The sequence below is a fragment of the Callorhinus ursinus genome, unplaced genomic scaffold (assembly GCF_003265705.2).
Source record: "Callorhinus ursinus isolate GAN/ISIS: 27379988/994484 unplaced genomic scaffold, GSC_fseal_2.0 scaffold30, whole genome shotgun sequence".
Taxonomy (NCBI): domain Eukaryota; kingdom Metazoa; phylum Chordata; class Mammalia; order Carnivora; family Otariidae; genus Callorhinus; species Callorhinus ursinus.
In genome coordinates, this window is record NW_027397092.1 from 1,298,353 (window position 1) to 1,323,745 (window position 25,393).

The 25,393-nt window shown below is 40.5% G+C and overlaps 1 protein-coding gene across 2 annotated transcripts in view; it reads right to left on the minus strand.

Annotated features, from left to right (window-relative positions):
- Positions 1 to 697: 697 nt before the first annotated feature.
- The window catches only part of PGGT1B (protein geranylgeranyltransferase type I subunit beta), a 54,047-nt gene continuing 29,351 nt past the window's right edge, over positions 698 to 25,393 (minus strand). For both annotated transcript variants that reach the window (XM_025860928.2, XM_073878544.1), the window contains exons 5-9: positions 25,131 to 25,263; positions 19,437 to 19,482; positions 11,633 to 11,817; positions 6,719 to 6,827; positions 698 to 2,222 (exon numbers count right to left, since the gene is read on the minus strand). In XM_025860928.2, coding sequence (XP_025716713.1) covers positions 2,041 to 2,222; positions 6,719 to 6,827; positions 11,633 to 11,817; positions 19,437 to 19,482; positions 25,131 to 25,263 — 655 coding nt within the window. In that variant the 3' untranslated portion in view covers positions 698 to 2,040. The remainder of the gene's footprint in view (positions 2,223 to 6,718; positions 6,828 to 11,632; positions 11,818 to 19,436; positions 19,483 to 25,130; positions 25,264 to 25,393) is intronic.

A 25,393-nucleotide genomic window follows, 5' to 3' on the forward strand; every position in this document is an offset into this window, starting at 1 on the left:
TGCAGGTCCCTGGCCTGTGTGTTTTGGTGAGCACATCACGATGGAAGGTGAACACTCACTGGGCCACAAGATTTCATAAAAAGGGCCCTCACACGTGTACTGTTTAGAATCATATTGTAATTTATAATCTTATGCCATTAACTTATACAAGGAGTTAGGAAATATTTCTTAATAGTTTTATGAAATACTTTTAAACTTGGACTTCTCTTCCACTTACGGATACGGTTGCTATTATTACTAACTTTCTTACCTTCTAACTGCTAGTGGCAGTTCAGGAAAAACAATCTGGGTTTTTTATAACAGCTCTAAAGCCATTTCATATATGCTATTTTAACTCCCGATGTCTAGGAAGTGACTTAGTTTGAGATAGGGATGTCTTAATTTGCCAGGATTTAAATAGAAGCAACTAAAATAACTCGTTGAAAGATAACATCTGCTTTTAAGCTTATATTTTCCCCCACAACCAGAAAACGGATTTTATTTCTAATTAAAAAAAATAATAAAGTTGACCTGGGCAAGCGGAGTTTTAAAACTAAGGATGCCAACAACAAATGAATCATTTCTCTAAGCACATACCAGATTTCCCTTTGGAAGGACCATTATTTAAGGGCATTTTCTCCTCAAATTTAGGAAAGAAATTGAAATTTAAATATAATTCCTAAACAGAAATACTAGTAATTTTTTATACTGATAGGTGTAGAATAATTCAACATTTATTATCACCAAGACTTTAACTTTCACCTATCTCCTTCAGTGAAGAGATTTTCTTCTCCATTTCAGTACTTGTCTCACATCTTTGAACATCATTCCAACAATAGTGATGGATGTGATTTATTGATAAATTGGTTACTAATGAAGATGAGTTTTTACACTATTTCCTTTACAATTAGCTAGTTCACAGAATGAACAAAACAAGAAGAACAAAAGCGACACCCCAGTCTTTAACAACTAAACAGAACATCTCCCTTCCACTTACCTGAAAGTATAAAAATATAAATGACCATGTATGGAGCTGCACCATTAAATTTACTTCAGTGGTTCTGGTTTTTTACTGAGTTTTACTTATTTGCTTCGAAAAAATTAGAAAATTGTCATTTTGAAATCAGAACCACTAACACACTGGAGGCAACAAACTAAAAAAAAAAACAAACCAATAGCTAAAAATAACTCCCTTATAAAAGTACAATTTACAGTATCACATATTTCAGAAAAATAAACCAAAGCACTCAACGTCTTTCCTTCTAGATGACTACTTTCTCCCCAGAGAGAAAAAGCAACTAATGAAATTAAAATCAAACACAACTGTTATTCACCCTCACAACATCTAAATAAGTGACCCACACAGCACAAAACTTTCTCATTCACAATCACATACAGTTAAATTATTTTTCCCTCAGTTACATAATAATCTTCTTAAATCAATGTCCCTTTAGAAAATTACTGTATTAGTTAAGCCTATTCATCCTTGCTATGAAGTTAATTTCATTTATGTAGGCCTCATAAGTTTAACTGGCACACTTAATAAGACAAAGTAAGTCATTCTTTTTAAAAATTATGGAATCATCTGTTTTCAAAGAAGAATCCTAAATACTTAATTCATTAAAGCAATTTCCTACCATCAGCTATCAAGCTTTTTAAATGATCACTAAGTGTTCACCCAAGGATTATCATTGCTATGTGAACCGTAAACTTGTTTTGAAGATTTGTGTCCATTTTACAGTATGATACAATTTGTAGAGTTTTTTAAAAATATAACCTACATACATATAGTTAATTTGCCTCAAAGAACTTCTTAGAAATACAGTATAAACATTTAAGAACCACAACAGAGTCCACTGTGGTCCAGACTTCAACAAAGATTTTCTTGAAACCCAGTACAAAGGTTCCTGGCTCAAGACCATATTCCAAAGTGACATCGGCACGAGATTTGATTGTGAGACTACCTCTTAAAAAAAGAGCACATTGGTCATACATGGCTTTTAACCTTGAGCTACAGTTGTGCTACAAATCCCCCCACCCTCCCAACCTAAGTGAAGTCAGTCATGTGGAGATGTGCACATTCTCTGGGCACTGTTTAGAGTCCTTGGTTTTCCAGCTCTGATGGAGATCTCGAAGGCGTTCAGAAGTCCGTGTGCTTACATTCAGGGCAGGATGAACTTTACAAATTCCACTTTCCTCCATTAGTGACAGGCCACAGATCCCAAAGTATGCATGCAAAGCATCTGAAAACAAGGTATTTTTTTTTTTTTATCATGACAGGCATTCTTGTTCGTACATGCTGCAAAGTACTATAGCTACATATCTATTAGTCCAGCACATTAAAATTAAATTTAGAAAAATGTTAAATACAGGTTTTGAAACATGTGCTTTCTCAAAGTCTTTGTCAAAACACCAATTAAAAAAAAAACCAGATGATCAAAATCAGATATTTTACCGAAAAAATATCATTAACAAAGGAAAACAGTTATCAAATGAAAAGGTGACACTCCCAACATCCTCTGTGATTAAAAAAACAAAGTAGAGTAGCAGTAATATAAGACCTCTCACTTAGGGGGTTTCCCCTTTGCTTCCTACAGAATACCGAAATAAGGGGCTTTAGCTCTGTATCATAAAAGGAAAAATTTTCCTGAAAAACGAAAATAAACCTCTGATTCTAAGTAGCAATACCCCTCCCCACTAAGTTTTACCTCTGACATTTCCGTAACCAATACGATCTCAGTACTGTGTTCAGTGAAAGATGCCTGAACAGAATAATCCGCTGTGGAATGCTGTACCAAATTTAGTTTTCCTATTTAGGGGAATGTCAATCATCCAAAAAATGTCTGACCTGACAGTGAAAACAAACTCACATTCTCTGTGGTTATAAATAACATAACCTTTCTTCTATACTGGCCTCACTAATATTTCCCGTCTTCTGGGGGCAGCGACCCTCTTCCATTCCAGTGGCCACAGGAATCACATGGCTGTTGCCTGCTGGACAGCCTTATACGGACTCTGAAGAGCTCAGAGCTCTGCAGTTAGGGGCATACTACAAAAAAACAGATTTTGTAGCCATCAGGCATTTTTCCTATTTTTGTACTGGCCATCATTTATGGCCTCAAGAGCTACTGAAGTTCAGAACACCTTACCGACTCAAACTTTGTCAGAAGTATTAGAAAGTTTTACTTACATGAGTATCATCTACTTTTCAAAACGGAGGGACAGATAATTGTGCTTACTCAAGATTATTTCTGAAAATGTTATCTCACTAGTGGAGGCCCATGTCAATCTCCTTTCATGTCTTCTCAAGAGAATGCTTAGGTTTCTTCTGGCTCACTTTTCTCTCATTTTCAGACCACAAAAAATAAATTTGATTTCCCCTGTACTATGAAATTTTCCTTTCAGTTATTCTAAAATTACAGAAGGCACAAAGCAACATCATATTTTATTGACTAGAAATAAGGAAACTTTTCTAGGAAAAAATGCAAATGAAAGAGAAATAAAATCCATCCAGGATAACATAAAATAGGATCTTCTACTTTCCACGTAATATAAAAATAAAACATTTTTTTCTCAAAAAGCTTTTTGTAAAAGCCAATGAACCAGAACTTAATTGTTTCAAACCTCAAAGCTTCATTTATTTATTTATTAAAGATTTTTTATTTATTTATTTGACAGAGAGAGACACAGCGAGAGAGGGAACACGAGCAGGGGGAGTGGGAGAGGGAGAAGCAGGCTTCCCGCGGAGCAGGGAGCCCGATGTGGGGCTCGATCCCAGGACCCTGGGACCATGACCTGAGCCGAAGGCAGATGCTCAACGACTGAGCCACCCAGGCGCCCTCAAAGCTTTTTTTAAAAAACTTATCTGTAGGTATATTCAAGCATATCAAATGCTGAAATATACCGTTTCTTCATAATAAAAGTTCATTAGTTTCATAAGTTTCTTCTGTAAATGTGTATAAAATTGCTGTGTGTCAAATCTGCTACTAAATTAACTAGAACTAAGAACATGCTAATTTTAAAGACTCTTAAAAAATGATTTTCCCAAAGGCCCTACGAAACAGGTCTTTCCACATAAATTCAATTTATGATACACAGATTTTCTATGCTCTGCAGTTTACAGGTTCTGAAGACATTTTACCGTATCTGTAAAAAGTATTACATCCAAGTATTTACACAAATATTAAAGTTAGCAACTAAGTGCTAGAAAAAACCTTCAAGAATTAAAAAAAAAAAAAAAATCTATTCTGGGGCTCCTGGGTGGCTCAGTTGGTTAAGCATCCGACTCTTGATTTTGGCTCAGGTCATAGTCTCAGGGGTTGTGAGATCAAGCCCCTAGTGAGCTCCACACTCAGCGGGGAGTCTGCTTGAAGATTCTCTCCCTCTGCCCTCCCCCCATTCATGCTTGCTCACTAAGGCAAATAAATAAATCTTAAAAAAAAATCTACTGTAAATACTCCAAATGTATTTCAAGTTATGTTTACGCCAGGCATGCTTTCCAAGATATTGTCATTTCCCTATTCTCATTTGTTAAAATGTATATTTGTTAAAATAGTACAAGCTCTGATGAAAAATAATGTCATTAAGACGATTCTCAGTTTTCTTGAGGTACTGCTCTAACATATTTATAGCTATGGTTACACATACCAAAATCTAAAAATATTATTTTGCTTTAGAAATTAGAACATAAAAAAAAATCCCAGAAAGAACTCCTACAACTCAACAGAAAAAAAAAAAACCCACAACAAGTAACTCAACTGAAAAAGGGGCAAAGGATCTGAATAGCTCTTTCTCCAAAGAAGACATACAAAAGGCCAACCAGTAGATGAAAAGATGCTTGACATCAATAACCATGAGGGAAATGCAAATTAAAGCCACAGTGAGGTACTATGTCACTCTTGCTAGAATGGCCATCAGAAGAATAAGTGGTAACAAATGCTGGCGTGTAAGTGGAAAACGGAACCCTTGTACACGGCTGGTGGGAATGTAAATTGGCACAGCCCTTATGGAAAGAAGTATGGAGAAGCCTCAAAAAATTAAAAATGGAACTACCATATGATCCAGTAATATCCCCACAGGAAATGAAAACACTAACTCGGTTTCTACACCTCCACGTTCACAGAATTATGTACAACAGCCAAGATACAGAAACAACCTAAATGTCCATCGATGGATGAGTGGATAAAGAATTTGTGGTATATGCGTACACAACAGAACATGATTCGGCCACAAAGATGAGGAAATCCTACTATCTGCAACATGGATGGGCCTTGAAGGTGTAATGCTAAGTGAAATAAGTCAGGCAAAGACAAATACTGTGTGATCTCGCTTATATGTGGAATCTAAACAACAAAAACAAAAAACCAAACTCAGAAAAAAAGAGATTGGACCTGTGCTTAGGGGGGCGGGGGGAGGGGAACTGGAAGAAGGGGTTCAAGAGGGACACACTGGACACACTGCCGCTAGTAAGTACTGGAGCATGGGACGCAACATGAGGGCTACAGCTCACTGCTGTGTCACATACCCGAAATGCGCAGGGCAGTTAACCCGAAGACCGCTCATCACAAACATAAACTGCCTGCCCTTTACCACCTTTTCTTCTGCATCTCTATGGGAAGTGGGCACTAGCTGAGCCTACTCTGGCAGTCATTTCACTAGAGATGTGCACCAAACCATCACACTGTATGCCTTCAACTTACACAGTGATGCAGGTCAATGATTTCTCAATAAAACTAGAAAAAATATTCTTTGGCTTTAGAAATTAAAAGCATTAAAGAGGAGAAAATACATTTATGGTACAATATAATATTTATCGAAAAAATCCATTTATAAGTGGACAGGCACAGTTCAAACCTGTGTGGTTCAAGGATCGACTGTACTTACTAAATCCAAGAATCTTTTGTTCTTCTCTGGCACTCCTGAGTTTGGAAAACAATGAATATCACACTGTCTGAATCTATTTGGCTCCTGAGTTTTAGACAGTGAATGGTAAGAGTTCAGATAGCCAAGTACCCATCTAAAAAAATTACCCTGAATCTGCTGAAATTCAGAGAACAAGGGTGTGGACAGTGAGGGACAGCTACCTCCAGAATTAGAGATATGTGATGTAATGGCTTCTGAACAGAGTAAGAACAGGTTCCCCTTCTGGACTTGATGATTCATTCTACTTAGCTCTAGTGACAGCTAATAATCCTAAAGATTCTGGATGGACCGAATGATCCTCTATTTTGGACAGGGCCCATTGAGACCATCTGCCTCACTGCCTCAAATGAAATAAAACACTGGTAAGTGACATATATGAAAAACAAGGCATACTATAGCAATACACCTTGATAATCCAACCCTTCCTTTACACCCCTCAACATGCTAAATTTCCCCTAAACTTAAACAATTTATCTTTTTAATAAACATATTATTTAAGTTTACAACTGTAGCTGAATTTTCTCTTATGCCCTTTCTGACAAAGATGCCTGAGGGTCTACTCAAGAAATAAAGTTGTTCTTGGGCGCCTGGGTGGCTCAGTTGGTTAAGCGACTGCCTTCAGCTCGCGTCATGATCCTGGAGTCCCGGGATCGAGTCCCATATCGGGCTCCCTGCTCGGCGGGGAGTCTGCTTCTCCCTCTGACCCTCTTCCCTCTTGTGCTCTGTCTCTCATTCTCTCTTAAATAAATAAATAAAATCTTAAAAAAAAAAAAAAAAGAAAGAAAGTTGTTCTAGAGTCATACAAAAAATAAATTACCTGGATGACTATCTGGCCACTTGGCAAATCCCCCTACTAGGCGATCTTGAGTTGATAAGATGTAATTTCTATTTTTCTCAAAGTTGGTGTATTGAAAAATTTTCAGAAGCTGAAATGACAGGACAAATATAAATTTACTGACATCAAACTTTCATATTGACCTTTGGCTCAATTTTCAGATATACATCAATGAAATATGCTTTTCTGTAGCTAAGGCTCTCAAAGCAAGCCTCTGGAGACCTGAGCACTTAGAATCAGCCAACCACATTATTATAATTTTTGTCATCTGATCACAACTACTCTCCTTTCCTTGACCTACTCGCTACTTCCCTCTTCTGAACCACGCCCAACTAATCTCTTTGCATCACATTTAGCTAGGTTCCAAAACACAACTCTGCCAATCTGTTCAACTTAGTCAGTCATTTTAAAAAAGGACAATTTTATCTACCCATATTCTAATTCTTATTGTAGGCTTTTGAACTATTACTTACAAACCGTTAGTAACTTGAACCAAAAATATTTCAAAACAGAGCAAAAATTATTAACCAGATGACAGTTTTGAGACTAGTAAAAAAAAATTGTAGCTTTTTAATCAGGAAAGGTAAAAGGTGAGACAAGTATACTTTTACCAGAAAAAACTATGTAGCTTTAAGATTTAGGACATATGTTTATTCTCTCTCAAGATCCCGTTAAATAGAAAAAATAAAGAATAACTCAAACTATGAAAGAAGGTGTTGGGGAGGGTGGAGTAGTAGACAAGAGAGTTCAAAAAATTTCTGTTAAGACACAAAGCAGTTGAAAGTATGTTAATGAATCAAAGAGCCATAGAAGATATGAGTGATTAAAGAACCTTTATTTCTCAAAAAGAGAAACAAAGCCTAAAAGAATTATGATAGAAAGAAGAAACACATTTGTTCATTTTAATTTAGTCAATACAATAAAAAGGAAAGAGACTCTTTAGAATCCATCAGCTAGAAACATTTTCCATCAAGTGGCCGATGGGTCATTACATAAGGAGAAACTATAATCTTAAGACGTACTTGGTTCAGCAATAAACAATATTTACATGATCATAGTGAGTGCTGATTCTCGGTTTTTAAATTTTAGAATCAACCTACAGGCAAAGCATAAAATATGTGAATATTGTTACTAAATAAAATATGAATGTTACTTAACTCGACATTATAAAAGTAAAGGTAATATGACAGAGTTAGAAGGTGCAAGAGGGAAAGTTTCAGGACTAACAAATATATAACCACTAATAATCTGCTTGAAAAAAGGGAGGCTAAATCTTCATTCTTCATAGTTGGGAATCAAAGATAATGTCTAAAGAGAAATTAAGATATCATCTAAAGTTGGGGTGCCCGGCGGGCTCAGTCAGTAGAACATGCGACTCTCGATCTCAGGATCGTGAGTTCATGCCCGACGGTGGGTGGAGAACTTACTTAAAAAAATAAAACAGAAAATATTTCTAAAAATAAAAAAAATCAGTTAAACTTGTGATATCCATAAGAATTAAGAATTTTTAAAATGTTTAAAAATGGTTGCTTTCAGAAAATTGTCAAAGACTACCAAGGTCATATCGAAAAGACTCAAGAGCCTACGTGAAGGGTCTTTGGCTAAAAATGGGATATTCTGAGCATCAAAAAGAACAATATAATGGATTAAAACATATGTTAACCTCAATGGCTGCTAAAACGATTCTGTAAAAAAAAACAAAAAAAACCCAATGAGGTTTTTATACAACAGCAACAAACAATCCAAAAAGAAATTAGAAAGCAATTCCATTTAAAACAGCGTATAAAAGAATTAAATACTTAGGAATAAACCTGATCAAGGACATGAGAGACTTGTATGCTGAAAACTACAAAATACTGCTGAAAGAAAATAAAGATCTAAATAAATGGAAAGACATCCCATGCTCACTGTAGGAGAACTTAAGCTATTAAAAGTCAATACTACCCAAAGTGATCTTCAGATTCAATGCAATAGCCTTTTTTGTAAAAAATGGAAAAACCAATTCTCAAATTCCTATGAAACTGCAAGGGACCCGAACAGCCCCAACAATGACGAAAAAGAACAAAGTTGAAGGACTCACACTTCCTGGCTCTGAAACTTACTACAAAAGCTCCAAGAATTAAAACAGTATGGTACTGGCATAGGGACAGACGCATGGAACAGTAATGGAACAGAATAGAGAGCCCATAAAAAAAACAAACAAACCCACATGTATGTGTTCAGTTGATTTTCCACAAGGGGTCAAGGCCATTTAATGGAGCAAAGAACAGTTTTTCAACAAACGAACCTGGGAAAGCAGGATATCCACATGCAAAATAATGAAGTTGAACGCTTAAGTTTATACCATATATAAAAATTAACTCAAAATGAATCAAAGACCTAAAACTCAAGGGCTAAAACTACAAAAACTGTTGGAAGAAAATACCGGGGAAAATCCTTATGACATTGGCTTTGGCAATGATTTCATGAAAAACAGATAAACTGGACTTGATCACAATTAAAAACTTTTGTACATCAAAGGACATTACCAACAGAGTGAAAGGCAACCAGAGAATGGGAAAAAATTATCTGCATACCGTATATCTTTTTCTTTTTTAAAGATTTTATTTATTTATTTGAGAGAGAGAATGAGAGAGAGCAAGCGAGCGAGCATGAGAGGGGGGAGGGTCAGAGGGAGAAGCAGACTCTCCACAGAGCAGGGAGCCCGATGTGGGACTCGATCCCGGGACTCCTGGATCATGACCTGAGCCGAAGGCAGTTGCCCAACCAACTGAGCCACCCAGGCGCCCCCGTATATCTTGATAAGGGGTTATCCCAAACACTTGAAGAACAAAAAACATGATTAAAGAAGGGGTGAAGGGCCTGAATTGACACTTCTCCCAAGAAGATACAGAAATGGCCAATAAGCACATCAGAAGATGCTCAATATTATTAATCAGTAGGAAAATGCAATCAAAACCACGATGAGAGGGCACTTCACACCCACTGGGATGGCTATGATAAAAACCAAAACCAAACAGAGAAATTAAGTGTTACTGAGGGTATAGGGAAACTGGAACCCTGGTACGCTGCTAGCAGGAATGGAAAATGGTGCACACTCTCATTGTGGAAAGCATGGCGGTACCTCACAAAGTTCAACAGAGAACTACCATATGATCCAGTAATTCCACTCCTAGGTAAATATACAAAAGAAATGAAAACATAAACTCCAGTTATTTGTACATCTATGTTCAGAGTTGCCTTATTCACAACAGCTAAAACATGGAAATACCCAAGTGTCCATCAGCGGATAAATGGGTAAACAAAATGTGGTATAAGCATACAATAGCATACTACTCAGCCATATAAAAAGGAATGAAATTTTGATATAGGCTACAACGTGGATGGACCTTGAAAGCATTATGCTAAGCAAAATAAGCCAGACATAGAAGGACAAATATTGTGTGATTCCACTTATATGATGTACCAAGAATAGGCAAATTCATAAAGACAGAAAGAAGAGCGATGACCAAGGGCCAGAGGGAGAGGAGAATGGTAATGAGTACAGAGTATATACTGAGGATAATGAAAGTTTTGGGTATACATACTGGTAAGGGTTACATAACATTGTGAATGTAATTAATACCACTGTATTATATACTTACAAATAGTTAATAAATATTACATTATGTATATTTTGCCATCATAAAATAAAAAGCTGATGGGGGACTTTATAGTGGATAAATCCGGTTTGACGGCTCTGGAGCCCTTTGATCAAAAGGAGATAACCAAAGATTATGTGCTTCTTGATGTGATGCAAAAGGAAATATACATAGTCAATGACTAGATACCTAAAGGTATCAAGGAATTATGGCTGATTTTTCCAGATCTGACAATAACACTACAGTTCTGTTACTTAGAAAGTTATTTCTGGTTAGGAATTATACTGAAAAATTTCCAGATAATATAAAAAATGGTATATGGGATCCGCCCTAACATAATACAGTGAGGGGAAGGGCAAGGGGTTGGAATATGGATAAGACTGGGGCTGGCTTTGGGATAAAAGCTGATGAGTCCAGCTGTGGACTTACAGGGGTTCATTACACTATTCTACTTTATGAAGAATGTTTGGAATTTTCCATAATTAAAAAAATATTAAAGTGGTACACCCGAGGAATGGCACTAGGAGGAGAGAGAGGGAGATATACTGCCTTCATTTTAGTCATTCTGTTTTCAGCATTTCAGAATTTAAGAGAAAAAATTAGGATATTATATAAAAGATGAACATGGACTTTTGTTAGATTTCAGAATATCAGAATTAGGTGAAACATTTTAAAGGGGAAAGGCAATTTTAAGACAGAGCAAACTTGACGGTATTTAGTGGTTAATAAGCTTATGAAATTAGGCATGTCAAAAGGTAAGAAATGGAGAGAAATGTGCAAAAGTGTCTATCAGTAAGTTATTCAGAAGGGTTAGGCATATAAAATCAATAAAAAATTAAAAACCACAAACTGTTTTCAAGGGAATGACCCATGGTTTATCTTTTTAAGATTAGTAACTTCCCATAAAGCCTTTATGGCTATCATGTTCAGACAGATCCCTGCTCTAGATAGACTACCGGTCGGTCAGTTTTGGTAACAAGATTTTTACAACCTTTATACCTTATACCTTATCCTTTCTCATCTATGTTCCAGGCCACTTAAGTTTTATAAGAATGGCAATTTTCAAGCAGCACAACAGATACCTGAATTCTATGGAAAAACCATACAGAGATTAGCTTTGCCAGAGCAACAGAAAAAACTCCAAGGGCAGCCTAAATTGAACGGTATTTAGTGACCATTACAAAGACCAAAACTTTTAAAGCACAGTTTGTATCAACATAGAGTACAGGTTTCTCAATTTTATTCTTTCTCTTACCTTTAGAGTTGCTCCTACCCAAAAAGAGTAACAGGTGTCTACGGGCTTATTAGGTCTTCCATGGTAACCATTTTGTTGCCTCATTATACACCACCTCTTTATCCGGTTCAATTCTTTTTCTGAAAAAACTTCTTCTAGTTTACCCATCAGACACAGTGATGCGATGCCACAAAAAGTCGATCCTCCTGTTAATCGAAACCACACAATACTTCAAATGTCAAATCAGATGCCTAGGAAAATAGCATGAAATGGCTGGAGAAAAAAAAAACAATGGTTATACAATTCTGGAAATCAGTAAAATAAAGTAAATTTAGAAGACAATTAATTATACCTTTAAAATAACCAGGAGGTGTTGGAGTCTTCAATATTAATCTGATGAAACAGGCAGGAATTTAAAATAATTTAAAGCTCAAGAAATATTTTACTTACGGGGGGGAAAAAAGACTTCGGAGGTTAAAGAACATGTTCAAAATTACATGGTTTAATGGAAGAGTTGACACTAAAACCTAGGACTCCTCCTCCCCGTTGCCCCAGTCTGATTTCTTTCCCTTAAAACCACACAGCACTCATGAACTGCGGTTCCATCTGCCTGAGCCCCCACAGACTAATTTTCACATCTAACACAGACAAGCTAGAAGCAGATATGCAGATATGATACCTACTCAGCTTAAAAAATTTAAGGAAGGCAAGTCTGAGTGAGGGATGAAGGAGAGATCATGTTGGGGGCAGGGAGAAAAGGGCCTATGAGAAGGAGACACGCGGGGAGAATCCATTCCCTGTGGCAGACTGAATAATGACCCGCAAAAATCAAGTCCAGGTCCTAACCCCTGGAACACGGCAACGTTCCCTCCTATGGCAGAAGGGACTTTGCGTAAATGTGACTATGGATTTTGAGACGGAGAGATTTTCTTGGATAGATGCAACCACAAGTGTCCTTATGAAGGGGCAGAAGGGGATGACAGAAAGAGGCAGCGATGAAACTATGAAGCAGAGACTGGAGTGACTTGGCAACACGTGGGGAATGTCGGAAGCCACCAGAAGCTGGCAGAGGCAAAGGAACAGACTCTCCCTTGGAGCCTCCAGAAGGAAGCAGCCCTGTAAAGTGCAGCTCAGACTTCTGCCTTCCAGAATTGTAAGAGAATAGACTTGTACTTTTTTATACCTCTAAGTCCGAGGCAACAGGAAACCAGTACACTTGCAAAAGTGATTCCTTTCCTCAGGAACTGAAAAGTCCTTATTTTTCCAGAAAGGAAAAGAAACAACACTTTCCGCTACTGATTAATTTCAGTTATGGAAATGGAGCATTTATAATACGCTTCATCCTACAACTTCCCTTTTACTGTTACACGCCTTGGATGCATTCTCTGGCAAAAGAAAAGTGAGCATTCCCTCTAGAAAACTCAAGGCAGTCAGCACATTAAAAAGGTCACTGTCAGTAAGAACTATTTAATCTTCAGAATTTTTCCCAGTGATTTGGGAGATCTATGGCAGTCATGAGTTAATAAAAAGTGGAAAATAAATTTATAATAACCTTTTAGAATAATTCCTATTAAGTAATTACCAATCTTATTTCCTCTTCAGTGACCCACCAATTTCAATTTCTCTTTCATAACAACGTGGCCATGACTTCAGGTATTATTACATCATTAAATATAAAATCTCCAACAGATAATATGGTACTCATTAACTACCAAAAAGTAGGGGTGCCTGGCTGGCTCAGTCGGAAGAGCATGCAACTCTTGATCTCAGGGTCGTGAGTTTGAGCCCCACATTGGGTGTAGAGATTACTTAAATAAATCAAACTTAAAAAAAAAAAAACAAAAAACCTACCAATAGGTAAAAAGAGGCATTTAAAAACTGTTACTCTCCAAATTACTTGTTAGGATTCTTTAAAGCCAACTGGCACAATTCAAAGTACTCTCTACTTTGCCCAAATCACCAGCTTTGCACAATGATAACTTCTGAAGTAAGTTTGAGCTCTGAGTAGCCAAAAACACTTACTGCAAAGTCTACGCTTTAAGCTAAAATTCATTCACCAACACTTACCCCTGAGAGGTTCTTATTTTATACAAAATTCTTAAAAACTAATTCTAAAAACCTGGGCTAACGGTATTAGCTTAGGAGACTGTGGGACACAGACACAGAGGACACAGAGAGCAAGAGAAGACAGGCAACGTCTCAGGAAAGCAATCAACTAAGAAATATAAAAAAGTGGGCACAGGAACTCATATTCTAGTTAGCACCAAAAGGGGCTCAAAAAGTTTACATCAATGATTCCTACAAGCTTCAAAACATTTCAAGAATATTACATAATTTCAGGGGCACGCAGGCGGCTCAGTCGGTTGAGCAGCTGACCAGGCTCAGGTTATGACCTCAGGGTCAGGAAGTCAAGCCCCGCCCTGGGCTTCTGTGCTCAGCGGGCAGTCTGCTTGTCTCTCTCCCTCTGCTCCTTCCCCCGCTTGCTCATGCTCTCTACATCATTAGAGAACAATACAAAACTGCTTCTCATAATTTTCTGAATTCAACAAGAAAAGGTTAAGTTGTGTTCATTGTGCCCTGGTTGAAGAAGGTATGAAAAGAACCTTCTGTACTGAAGGCTCTTAGAGTAAGACATTTTAAGGCAGGTGCAAACAAGAGAAAGACGACACCTGCTGAGTTTGTCACCCGAAGTGAGATACTTTGGTCATATGGCTCATTTAGGTGTGGTGCAGAATACCACAGTCATGGGCACCACAGATGGAAGGGACCACCGAGGTTTGTTCTAGCAGCCGACCTCAGTGCTCCTGGGGGCAGGGTGAAGGAGGTGTTCCTGCCTCTAGTCCTGGATGCTAGGACTGACTTACATTTTAACAGTGTTTAACAGGTGTAAGCTAACTTACTGCTCCCATAAGGTTTTAAAGCCCAATTTTAAGCATTCTCTTGTATTTATTTGCATGTACCCAATTATCTGAAGGAGTCCATGTGCTCTGAAATATATCATTTAAGAAGGTTAACAATCATATAGCTAGAGATGAAGTAGAAAGCTAAATATAGGTATAAAAATAAAAGTACACCATTTCACACTTAAAATACCCCATGGAAAAGGTAAAGTGAGGAAAATTCAAGGAGCTGAATGCTTACATGAAATTAGGCCAAAGAACTGAAAATTTCTCTTCTGGATTAAGGAATAGAGAGATTTCTGAAGAACCATGGAATCAAATTAATTTATGTGAACTATTACTTTTATATCATGAATCCTGAGGAAAAAATAGCTTTAATCCTAGCAGAGCAGGAAAACCCAATTCTTCCAAACTCAAGAACACTTTACCCTACAACTGTGCTAGTGCTTAAGAGACTCACTAGGATAAAAAGGAATCCTCACATCTGATGATCATGGCTTAGAAGGGTACTGTGTGCCTGTCTGGTTTGCAGGACAAACGGGCTCTTGGCTAAGCAGTCGTGGGAGAAGAGCCGATGAACTGCAGCAGAAGGACGCAGCCCACACTCAGCCTCCTGCACTTGGGGATGCCGAGGGGGAGAGAGGACAGCCAATTCAAGTGTTTGCTGGACAAGTGCACGGTATGAGGGCAAGTGGAGTTGGACACGAATGAGACCTACCGGCTCACAGTGTAGCAGGGACGCTAAGGCAAACAGGGAGGTGCCATGAAGGCGGTATGAGCCCAGTATGGCTGGAATACAGAAAAGAGAGGCATTGCTCAAGTCCAGGGGACGAGAGATGATGAAGAGTTTGAGAGAGAACGAAACCAGCCACAGGAAGAGGATTGGCAAAACTCGGAAGGTTAGGAAAAGGGTAAAGAGGAGAAGCAGGTGGGAGGGGAAGCATTTTGGGCAAGGGAAGAATGTCGGCCCCATCCCTCGGGGAAAAGGCCCCTGAGAACATGGGGGGAGCACACATTCTCTGCAGCCCGGGATGCACGGAAGGGGTGGCCCACGGGAGCGCCTACAAAGCCAGGATGGAAGTGGACACAGAGAACTAAAATGAGGGGCACTGCTGAGCACGCACAGGGTTTCCAGTGGGCTACGTTACATGCCCGATGATATATAAGCCTACCGGGGAAGTCACAACTCTGAGAAAAATGACAATGGCTACTGCAGTGGTTTGGTTCCGCGTCCACCCGCCTGGGCCAGAGGTGCTTCCCTGTATGGTCTGCAGCCCGCGAAGTCTGCGTGGGTTCCGCTGGAAGGAGAGAAGCAGCACCCACTACCCCAGCTGCAGTTCAAGGAGCTGAGAGACAAAGGCAGAGGTGCCAGGAGACTGCACCTTGCCCTTATTCTCCCACACACTTGAATGCAAGTCCGCTTTACTTCTTGCCCTGGTGACCCAAGACCCAGTCAGAGGCTGGAGCAACGGCCCCTGCCAGACTCCTGTACCACAGCCCTGCTTCGGTCGCTGGATGCACCTGACCTGCCAGGTGTCGCTGTCCACCTGGGCCAGGGCCGCAGGACGCCTTGCCAGTGACTTTCCCCCGATCCACCAACTTGCCCTGCAGGCCCTTCCTTCTCCATATTCCTCCACAGTTGTGTAGAATCTCATTCCTACGATAAATCCCAGTTCTTTACTACTCATGGTGGTCTCGCTCTCTGAGGGAATCCAAGTCACACACAGATACCTACTCCCAGAGGGCTGGTGTGAGGATTAAATGAGACTAACTGGTAGCTGGCACAGGGCAGCTGCTTCATCATAAATGCCAGTCCTTTCAGTCTGGAGATCAAGGATTATAAACAGGCGACCTACAGGAGAACACTGGTGTAAGTGCAAATAAAACAACAAAACAAACATGAGATCAAATGCCCCAAATTCTAGACTTCTGGCTTCTATGGACTGAAAAACCAGTAGGTCCGGAAGTAGCTGCTCCACATTCCTGAGGAGCAAATTCAGGCGTGGGAGGAAGGAACGAAACCACGATGGCTTCACAAACGTGCAGCTTGCGACGCGGAAGGGCTCCAGAGGGAGATCGGCCTGGCAGGCAGGTGGGGAGGGTACTCCGCGGCTCCGGAGCAGTGAGACAGATCTGGAACAGAGTTCTGGTGCCGCCAGCACAGGGGGGACTAATAAAACCATCCATTAGTTCATCTCAGCACGCGCCGCATGTGCTAGGTGTGGGGGATACAAGAGTGACTGAAACGTGTAAAGATCTCTGTTCCCGTGTGTGGACAGACAGATAACACACACATGATCAACAGAATACAGAGAAAAGGGCAGAAAAGAGGACAGGGAATGGAGTGTGTGTGGGTGATTTGCAATCTCAAAAATGATAATTAAAAGCAATCATTGGAGCCAAGACCTAGGGATATGAAACAGAGCCAAGTGTAAGCTAGAGGTGAGGGCGGAGGGTTTTCCGTACACAGAACAGCAAGCGCAGGAAGAGCCCTGAGATTCAGAAAGAGTAACCACCCAAAGGCAAGAAAAAGGTGGGTCCAGGTAAGGGGGTGAGAGGAAGACACAAGCATGGTGAAGGAGCCAGAAACAACTCGTGAGGAAGCGGGGCCAGAGGAACCTGACGCTTCCAGAAAGCAGGGGAGGCTAACAGCTTCCAGTGCTTCAGGAAACACAGGGCAAGGAGCGAGAAGGTGACAATGGGTTTGAAATGTCGATCACTGGTGACTTTACAAGAGAAACTCCCGAAGCTGCTGAGGCTTATATAGAAGGTTGAAGAATAAGCCACTTGTGGAGAAGGGCCAAGAGTATATTTGGACTGCTTCTCTGAAAAGATTAACCAGAGAAAGAAGAAGAAGGGAGAAGACAAAGGCTCACAGGGGCGGCCAAACTGCAGGCTGACTTCTGAGGAGGAGGTCTCGCCTGGCAGCGCTGAGAGGAGAGAAGGCATGGAAGAAAGGCCATGCCGAGGGCCTCCAGAGCAGTCTCCCCAGCCTAACCTCACAGCACCCGGACAACAGGATGCCTGACCTGCGTGAGCACTCTGTGGTGCCCTAAGCGGGGGCTCCAGACCTACAGCTTTGCTTGGCTGCCCCCAAGGTGGAGGGAGTGGTATCTGAGCGTTCCTGGAGCCCAATGGCAGGACACCAGCCCACTGTGGCACCCTCAGTAGGACACCCTTCTCTAGAGCTTTGGGTCTCAAGCCCACCAAACAAATTCAAAGAGAAAAGGAAGACAGATCTAAGCTTTTTGCAAGAACCACAGGCCATGACTGATGATCTCATTGGGTGTAATCCTACTCAAGTCATACAGACTTAAAATCACTACTAAGTGTGACTCAGCAAGATGCTTTCCTGACAGGAGCTGTCAGAGAGGCTCATGTTTGAGCAGGGCTCTGTTTCATGTTCCGGCAAACGCAATCACAATTTCCTGGGACCCACGGCATCTGTATCACAGGTCTCCCGTACTGATAATGTGTCGCCTCAGCCAGAGTGCCTGTTAATACCCTCTCCAACACCGAGCACGAGGCCCTGGCTTCTCGGAAATTCTCAGACACCAGATTTCCTCTCCTTGCACCCACGAGTACATATCCCTCCTCCCCAAGTGCTGATGACCAGTGACAGAACTGCGACTGCAGCTTGCCCCAAGCCCAATCTCATCCAAATGTAGGCACACACAGGAATTATGGTGTCCTGATTATAGTACAGCTTCAGAGGAAACAGACAGTCTTCTACATGGCCCTTCGTGATACGCACTCTCCAAACATCTACATTGAAGGAGGGAGTGAAGATATGTGAGAGGGAGAAGACCAGCAGGACATGGTCTCAGGGGAAGTACAAGGAGATGGGGTCAAGGAGTAGATGTTAAAAATATCTTTTTACACATGTTTTATAGGTTACAAACCACCTTCCCCCTACCTCTTATAATCCTAGCAACACTTTTAAAATTAAAGGAAGGTCCAATTATTTCTTGTCGGTCAATGAGGAAACCCTCAGAGTGATTAAGTGAGGGGCCAGGTCCCAAGCAGGTATCAGGGCTGAGACCTGTTTTTGCCACTGTGTTATGCTGCCAGAGGGCGAGCACAAAGAGATTGCCGTAATAAAGAGGAAACTTAAGGAGTTCACTCAGAGAGCCTCCTTGATCTAGGCCCTTTCTTTTTAAAAAAAAAAAAGAACATTGCTGGGGGCCTGGCTGGCTCAGTCAGTAGAGCATGCAACTCTTGATTGTGAGTCGAGCCCTACGCTAGCTGTAGAGGTTACTTAAAAATGAAATCTAAAAAAAAAAAAGAAAGAAAGAAAGAAAGAAAGAAAGAAATTAAAAAAAATTAAAAAGGAGCATGGCGCTTACTTACTCTTACATGGAAATACTCAATTTGAAAAACTTCAGGGTACTGATGTGCTGACAGACTAAGTATATCATCTCCCTATTCTGATTCTGCCCCAAGTGGGGAAAGGTGAAAGGAGAAATTCTATTAATTTATACACTGAACATATGCTATGCAGCAAAATGTTTTATGGCAATGACTAAGGATTATCATATTGAGAAAGACATTTTCATTTCTTCACAAATTCATTGATTCATGCTTCATATTCTGCATCTAGCTTTTCAGTGTTATGCCAAAAAAGAAAACTTGCTGGCTTCTGGCGCTATCTTAAGAAATCACCCCAGGATATTATCATACAGCTGACAGTCAAATAGGTAACCTGAAAATACTAGGAAAGTATGAATATCCTAGTCTGTACATTCTCTGACCTATTGCTGACCTAGAAAGCATTCAAAGTGGCATAAAGTGTCAAAAGAGAGAAGCAGGAAAGACGACAACCACGGGCTGAGGCAAACATCTGGGGTTCTCCATGTCACAGATGCCATTATGTTATTTAAAGGAACAAAAGAAACTACATGTTCATTTACTTTAAGATGTCTTACCATGAGATTCAAGTCCAGCTCCCTGTGCCAGCCCATTGTCATAGGACTGAAAAAGAAAAACATTATTCAGTTTAATAGGGAAATGATAATAAATAAGTCCTCATTATGCTAATTTTTGGTCTCTTGATCCATTTTGGTTTCTCCCTCATATCTCCAAAATACTCACTCTTTCCCACAAAGGAGTAGTTGTAGGCATTTTCAAGTACCTGGTCTTGGCTTATTCATCAAGTCAAATCACTAAATGCATAGAGCAGGCACGTTCTGAGACAGATTGTTCAAAGATGGCATCTACATATTTGATTTCTACCCAATAAAAAGCCCCAACCCTTATTCTTTTCCTACTTGCAAGACTATACAAGTTTAAGGAAAATGTAAAGATGCTGTGCTAATAAAATATTATAAACATGGAACAAGTCTACTTTGAGGCTGTGGGTAGCTGAGGGTAACAGCACCTGCCTAAATGTGGATCTCCCCACATATCCTACAAAATCAAAACAGAAGAACAATACAACTATATAAAACCGAAACCTTAGCAAAGCTGGAAGACGTGTGCAAGCTTTAAATTACCTGTCTATAGAAAGAGAAACCTCAAATCCCAGCAAGCTGCCTCTCCCACTCCTGTCACCCTTTTGCAGGGAGCAAGGGAAGTTTGTCGAAAATCGGGGAGGTGGGGGGAGCCAATGGTAGGCATGAGACAGATCTAAAATTACCGCTGGAGGGAGAAGGTCCACCCTAAAAGCGAAATACAGGTAGTCCTTGCTTTGTGCAGTTCCGATACGCACAAATTCCACGTACCATCCTTCAGCTAAACAACACAATATGGTTCCAATTTCCGCAACCATGGTACATTAACTATGAGCAACTGCACAGAGTACAAACTTGCTGCTAGCACCTTAGTTCACAAGTCACTACATAAATGACAGATGTGCATCATAATCAGTAACTAGTCCCACCACCTTTTCAGAGTCTGTTAGTAACTGGTCACTGCACATATTGTTGAGTTCATGCACAGACAGCAAAACGTATGGTTGTGTTGTCTCTTCCTTTGTCTTAGTAGTAAACCCACAAGATGGTCTCTGAAAAGACAGAACCAAAAGAACAGACTGGCCACCAAATCAAGAAACGAGGAGCAGCACCGCGAGAAGTGAAACTGAGCTCAAACACAGAGTTACAGAAAAAAACGGCTGGCCCCGGGAAGGCTGTGGGTGCTGCCGCCGCAAGAACTAAGTGAAGGCAGGGGCCTGCATGAGTGAGGACCGCGGCCGTGACACAAAGGGTGAAGATGCTGCCAAAACACTTCACGGGAAAGGAATCCTTGGAGATGTTTCACAATGACGAAAACACAAAGGAGAAAGTGTTGGAAGCTGCTATGAACTTAGGAAGGAGTCTGATCATTTACCGAGACAGAAAAGATGCTCCCTCCCTGTCCTAAGTTACACAAGGAAACAAGGCAAACACTGTCCAAACTACTTCACATGTGTGTATATATATGTTTTTTTTTTTACAAAGAAAACACTTTAACTCTCAATATTTCTCAATATTTCTAATGTTTTAGTATTACAATGTACTAAATAAATACTGGTTTTACCGCTTAAAACTTCTCTGTACGCACACTTATGACTCCCAGAGAGTTTGTGATATGACGGCAAAAAGCTGCACAGGCCCCAGAGCAGTGGTGATCTCCCCCTGACGACTCAGATCCCTGGGCCTCAGTCAGCCCGCATGGTCACCGTCCCTTGTCACGGGCCGGCCCCACCGTGCCAGGTGAGCGCTGCCGGGACTACGTGAGTTCTGGAACAATAGAGCGCTGACCGCTGGGAAGGGACTTCAGAGGGTGCACTGCTCAGAGGGCACGACTTTGATGAATCAAGTTAACAAGGAAGAGAGACGGGCCCTCTGAAGATCAGGTCATAAAGGACACCAAAGGAGCAACACTTAGAGACACGAGAAACAAGAGAATCTCTCTCCTACCAGGAAATCATGAAACACATACTTTCCCCAACATGAAAACAAACAAAATCAAACCCCACAAAAACTCATTAAAGAAATCATATTTTGTTGATTGAAAAGTGTACTCTTAAATAGAAATTTTTCTAAGAAAGAACATCGACAAAATGACTAAACAAAGAGACAAATCTATATAAATAATGTAACTCTGAAAACACAGCAAATGGAATGAAAACATCTCGGTGTACGAAAATCTGCCCCTGGCCTCCCCAAAATGGACATAAAGCAGAAGAAAACTGTAATACAGCAGCCCAAACTCAACTGTGATTATCAAGCAAGCACCTGGGAGTATGAGAAGGAAACTAAAAGTTAAAAACAGAAAGGACAAACAGTAGGAAGAAATATACAGAGTTCAATGACTTCAGGAAAGGAATGGAAGAAAATAAGGAATTGTAAGACCAAGGAGTAACAGTCTCAAAAGACAGTAAGGGATACTGACTAAAGGCAGAAAACAGCCAAGAGACTAAAACTAAGACACAGCAGTAAAAAGGGTCAGAGAAAAAGTGACTGAAATCAAAGATAAGCGAAGAAGAAAGAGCATACACAAAACTGGAGTCCTACAGGAAAAGCAAACTACTGGACTCGAACTCGGGTTAGCAAACTGGGCTGCAGGCTACCGGTGCTTGTGTGTGGCCTGGTGCTCTATCGTCCTGGAGTGAAGAAAGTGGTCAAGCTCACTCATAATAAAAGAAATACAAATTAAAAATAAACACACTGAAAGATCATTCTTCACCCACCAGACTGATAAAAATTAAAGAGGATGACGACACATTGCTTTGGCAAGGTGGTGTGGAAACAGGCACTCTCCTACACTGGTGGGAAGAGAAACTGGTCTGCCCTTTTTGGAGAGAAAATGCGCAACTAGTAAAATTACATATGCATTTACCTTTTGATCAAGCAAACTGTACTATGAGGAATTCACTCTGAAGATCTATCTCCAGAAATACGTAAATGCATATGCAGGTGGTTATTAATTTCAACATTGTCTTTGGAAAATATGCGTTCCATAAAACTACTAGGTACGCGCACACAATAGAGTACTATGAAACTAAGTATCTGTGGTGTCCTGCTTTGTGAGGAAGAAGGAAGGAGAAACAGAAATGTATGTATCTGCTCATCAAATACAGGAAGGACAAAGCAAATGCTAATGAGGTTGGTTCCCTGCAGTGTAAACGGAACAAAGTGGCAAATACGGGAGTGAGGAAGGGGTGACACAGAAGGGACAGGGACGTGAGGAGTAACACATCTTGGAATATCCCTTTTTGTACAGTTCTGACTTTCAGAACCAAGTCACTATTTCACAAACTGAGTAAATTTTTAAAAATTAACAACATTGGGGGAAAACCCTAAAATGAAGCTCAAACACCAACAAACTTAGCTGCATTTTAAATAAATAACATAACCATACTAAAGGGGGGGAATAAAAGAAGTAACCCAAGCATTTTTTTTTAAAGATTTAATTTTAAGTCATCTCTATACCCAATGTGGGGCTTGAACCCATAACCCCAAGATCAAGAGGGGCATGCTCTACCAACTGAGTCAGCCAGGAGCCCCTCAAGTATCTCTTAAATATGGTATTTTGACTATATACCCTCATGTTCAAAACCAAAAGAGCCAATGTATCCTGGATAATGGGAACCAGGCTGGTGACTGTCTGCGAAGGGAGTTACAAAAAGGAAGGAGGAAGATAAAAAAGAACTGTGGCGCTGGACTGAAATTTGAGGTATCAGTAGGACTCATGGTTTTTATCACAGACAAAGATAAGGAAATAGAGGGGAGTGGGTGCGTGTAAGTGGGCGGGGGAGGATTCTGTGCATAGACACACGCATACATACATTTCCTAGCTCGGCCTGCTGAGAGAGGGACTAGACGCCATGATATCCCAATGCCAGTGAGCACAGCGATTGGCCCAAATTCTCGTTTCTACACACCATCCTTCAGTAGGAACCAGGGCTCCTTGCCAAAATGACGGATTCCAGGGCTATGGCTAGGAAAGTACAAGATGAACCTGGAAAATCTTGCGCCAGAAAGCCAACTGCTGCTCAAAGAATGAAGAGGTTGAGACAAAAAAAGGCACAAGCGTCCGCTTGGAGGGGCTCTCACTGGCTGAATCTGGGACAATCTGACCATCAAAATAAGTAACGACAGGAACAGGTGATAGCCCACTGGATAAAGCAAGAATCTAGAGTTCAAAGTGATACAGACACGTGTAAAGAGAAAGCTTTTTCTAAAAGCAGAATTTCAACTGAAAATCACAGAAGGAACGACAGAGCTGGAAAATCCTCAACTGCATACCACCACCAGCGGATAAAAGTTTGATGAGGAACAGGTTATTTAACAGTCTCCAAATCCCTCACCACAAGACAGTGAATAATAACAAGCAGAGAAATGCTAACTTCACCGGCGCTCCAAAGTCACCGTCACTGGTAGCAGGGCAAACCAATACGCTGTATTTCCACATACAACACACGAAGAAGGGGAACACAGCGTTGCCGCCGTAGCAGTTACGCCAAAACACACATCACCCATCCTTCTATTGAACAAAAATCTCCTTTCCCTCTGAAGCTCCTTGAAGGGCCTGTTCTTTCTGCTCCACGGGCTCTCCGAAGTTTGGGCTATTGCAGATTCTACAAAATCTGACCCATATTCACACATTCAGTTAAAAAAAATTTCACTCCTCTAAGAACTTAATTTTCATTTTGAAATACTGACAAGTAAAAGTTGAATTAATCCTAAAAGAGTCTAGTCTATGAAATGAAAACTTCAGATTTGGGAAGTAATAAACCTGGGAAGCAACATTTCTACATCTCAGTTACTTATGAAAGACAAAAAAGTAGAGCAAAGGATAATTCCGGCTGAGACTAAGCTTTCCTTACTACTGCCAATGAAAAGATTAAGTTGTATTGTGAAAGAATAGCACTTTCTATTTGATACTTGCCTTAAAATAAACCTTAGATTAAAAGGGGGGGGGCACAGGGCGCCTGGGTGGCTCAGTCGCTAAGCGTCTGCCTTCGGCTCGGGTCATGATCCCAGGGTCCTGGGATCGAGCCCCGCATCGGGCTCCCTGCTCAGAGGAGAGCCTGCTTCTCCCTCTCCCACTCCCCCTGCTTGTGTTCCCTCTCTCGCTGTCTCTCTCTCTCTGTGTCAAATAAATAAAAAAATCTTTAAAAAAAAGGGGGGGCACACGCAAGTATTAACAAAAAGATCCAAAAATCTATTGTTAGCCCAGTCAATCTTGCTGTATGTGGTTCTTGCTAGTCAAATGACTTACGGAACTCCCACCTCACACCAAATAATAGAACTAGTCTCACCTAGGAAACCATAATTTTCCATTACGCTTGGCCAGGGCTCTGCACTGACCCCTGCTTAGCTAACGCTATCAAACATGTGCCTGTGAGATTTTATTTTTTTTCTTCTTTCCTTCTAAGGCTGACCAATCTCTTTCTAGTAAAGACATTTGTTTCCTTAGATACAATCAAATGACGTTTGAATTTTAACGGCCAATTAATCAATCTGTCCTTCACAATTATTTCTATTTGGCCGTTCTGATTACACAACGTACCAAAAGCAACCTTACTGCCCTTATTTCCAGATGCTTGGCGGAGGAGAGATGAGACGTGCATTACAGTGCAGTCCCCATATAGCAACAATAATAACCTAAAATGGTCATTTATCAACATCACTCACCATACTTCTTCTAATATAACTGATGGCTTTTTTCATATCCATGCCAGACCAGTTGTTGAGCATATAGCAAATACAGGAGGCACAGTATACAAATCGCATATCGTTTTCACTGCCTTCAGGGACTGCACAGAAGCTGAAAGGAGTAACAGTATGATTTACGATTCCATTGCACTATAATATAGTTTTTATTTTTTTGCGGGGGGGAGGGGTGAGAAACACCTACTTCATGTCTTTACTCACAGAAAAACCTATGATTAAATATG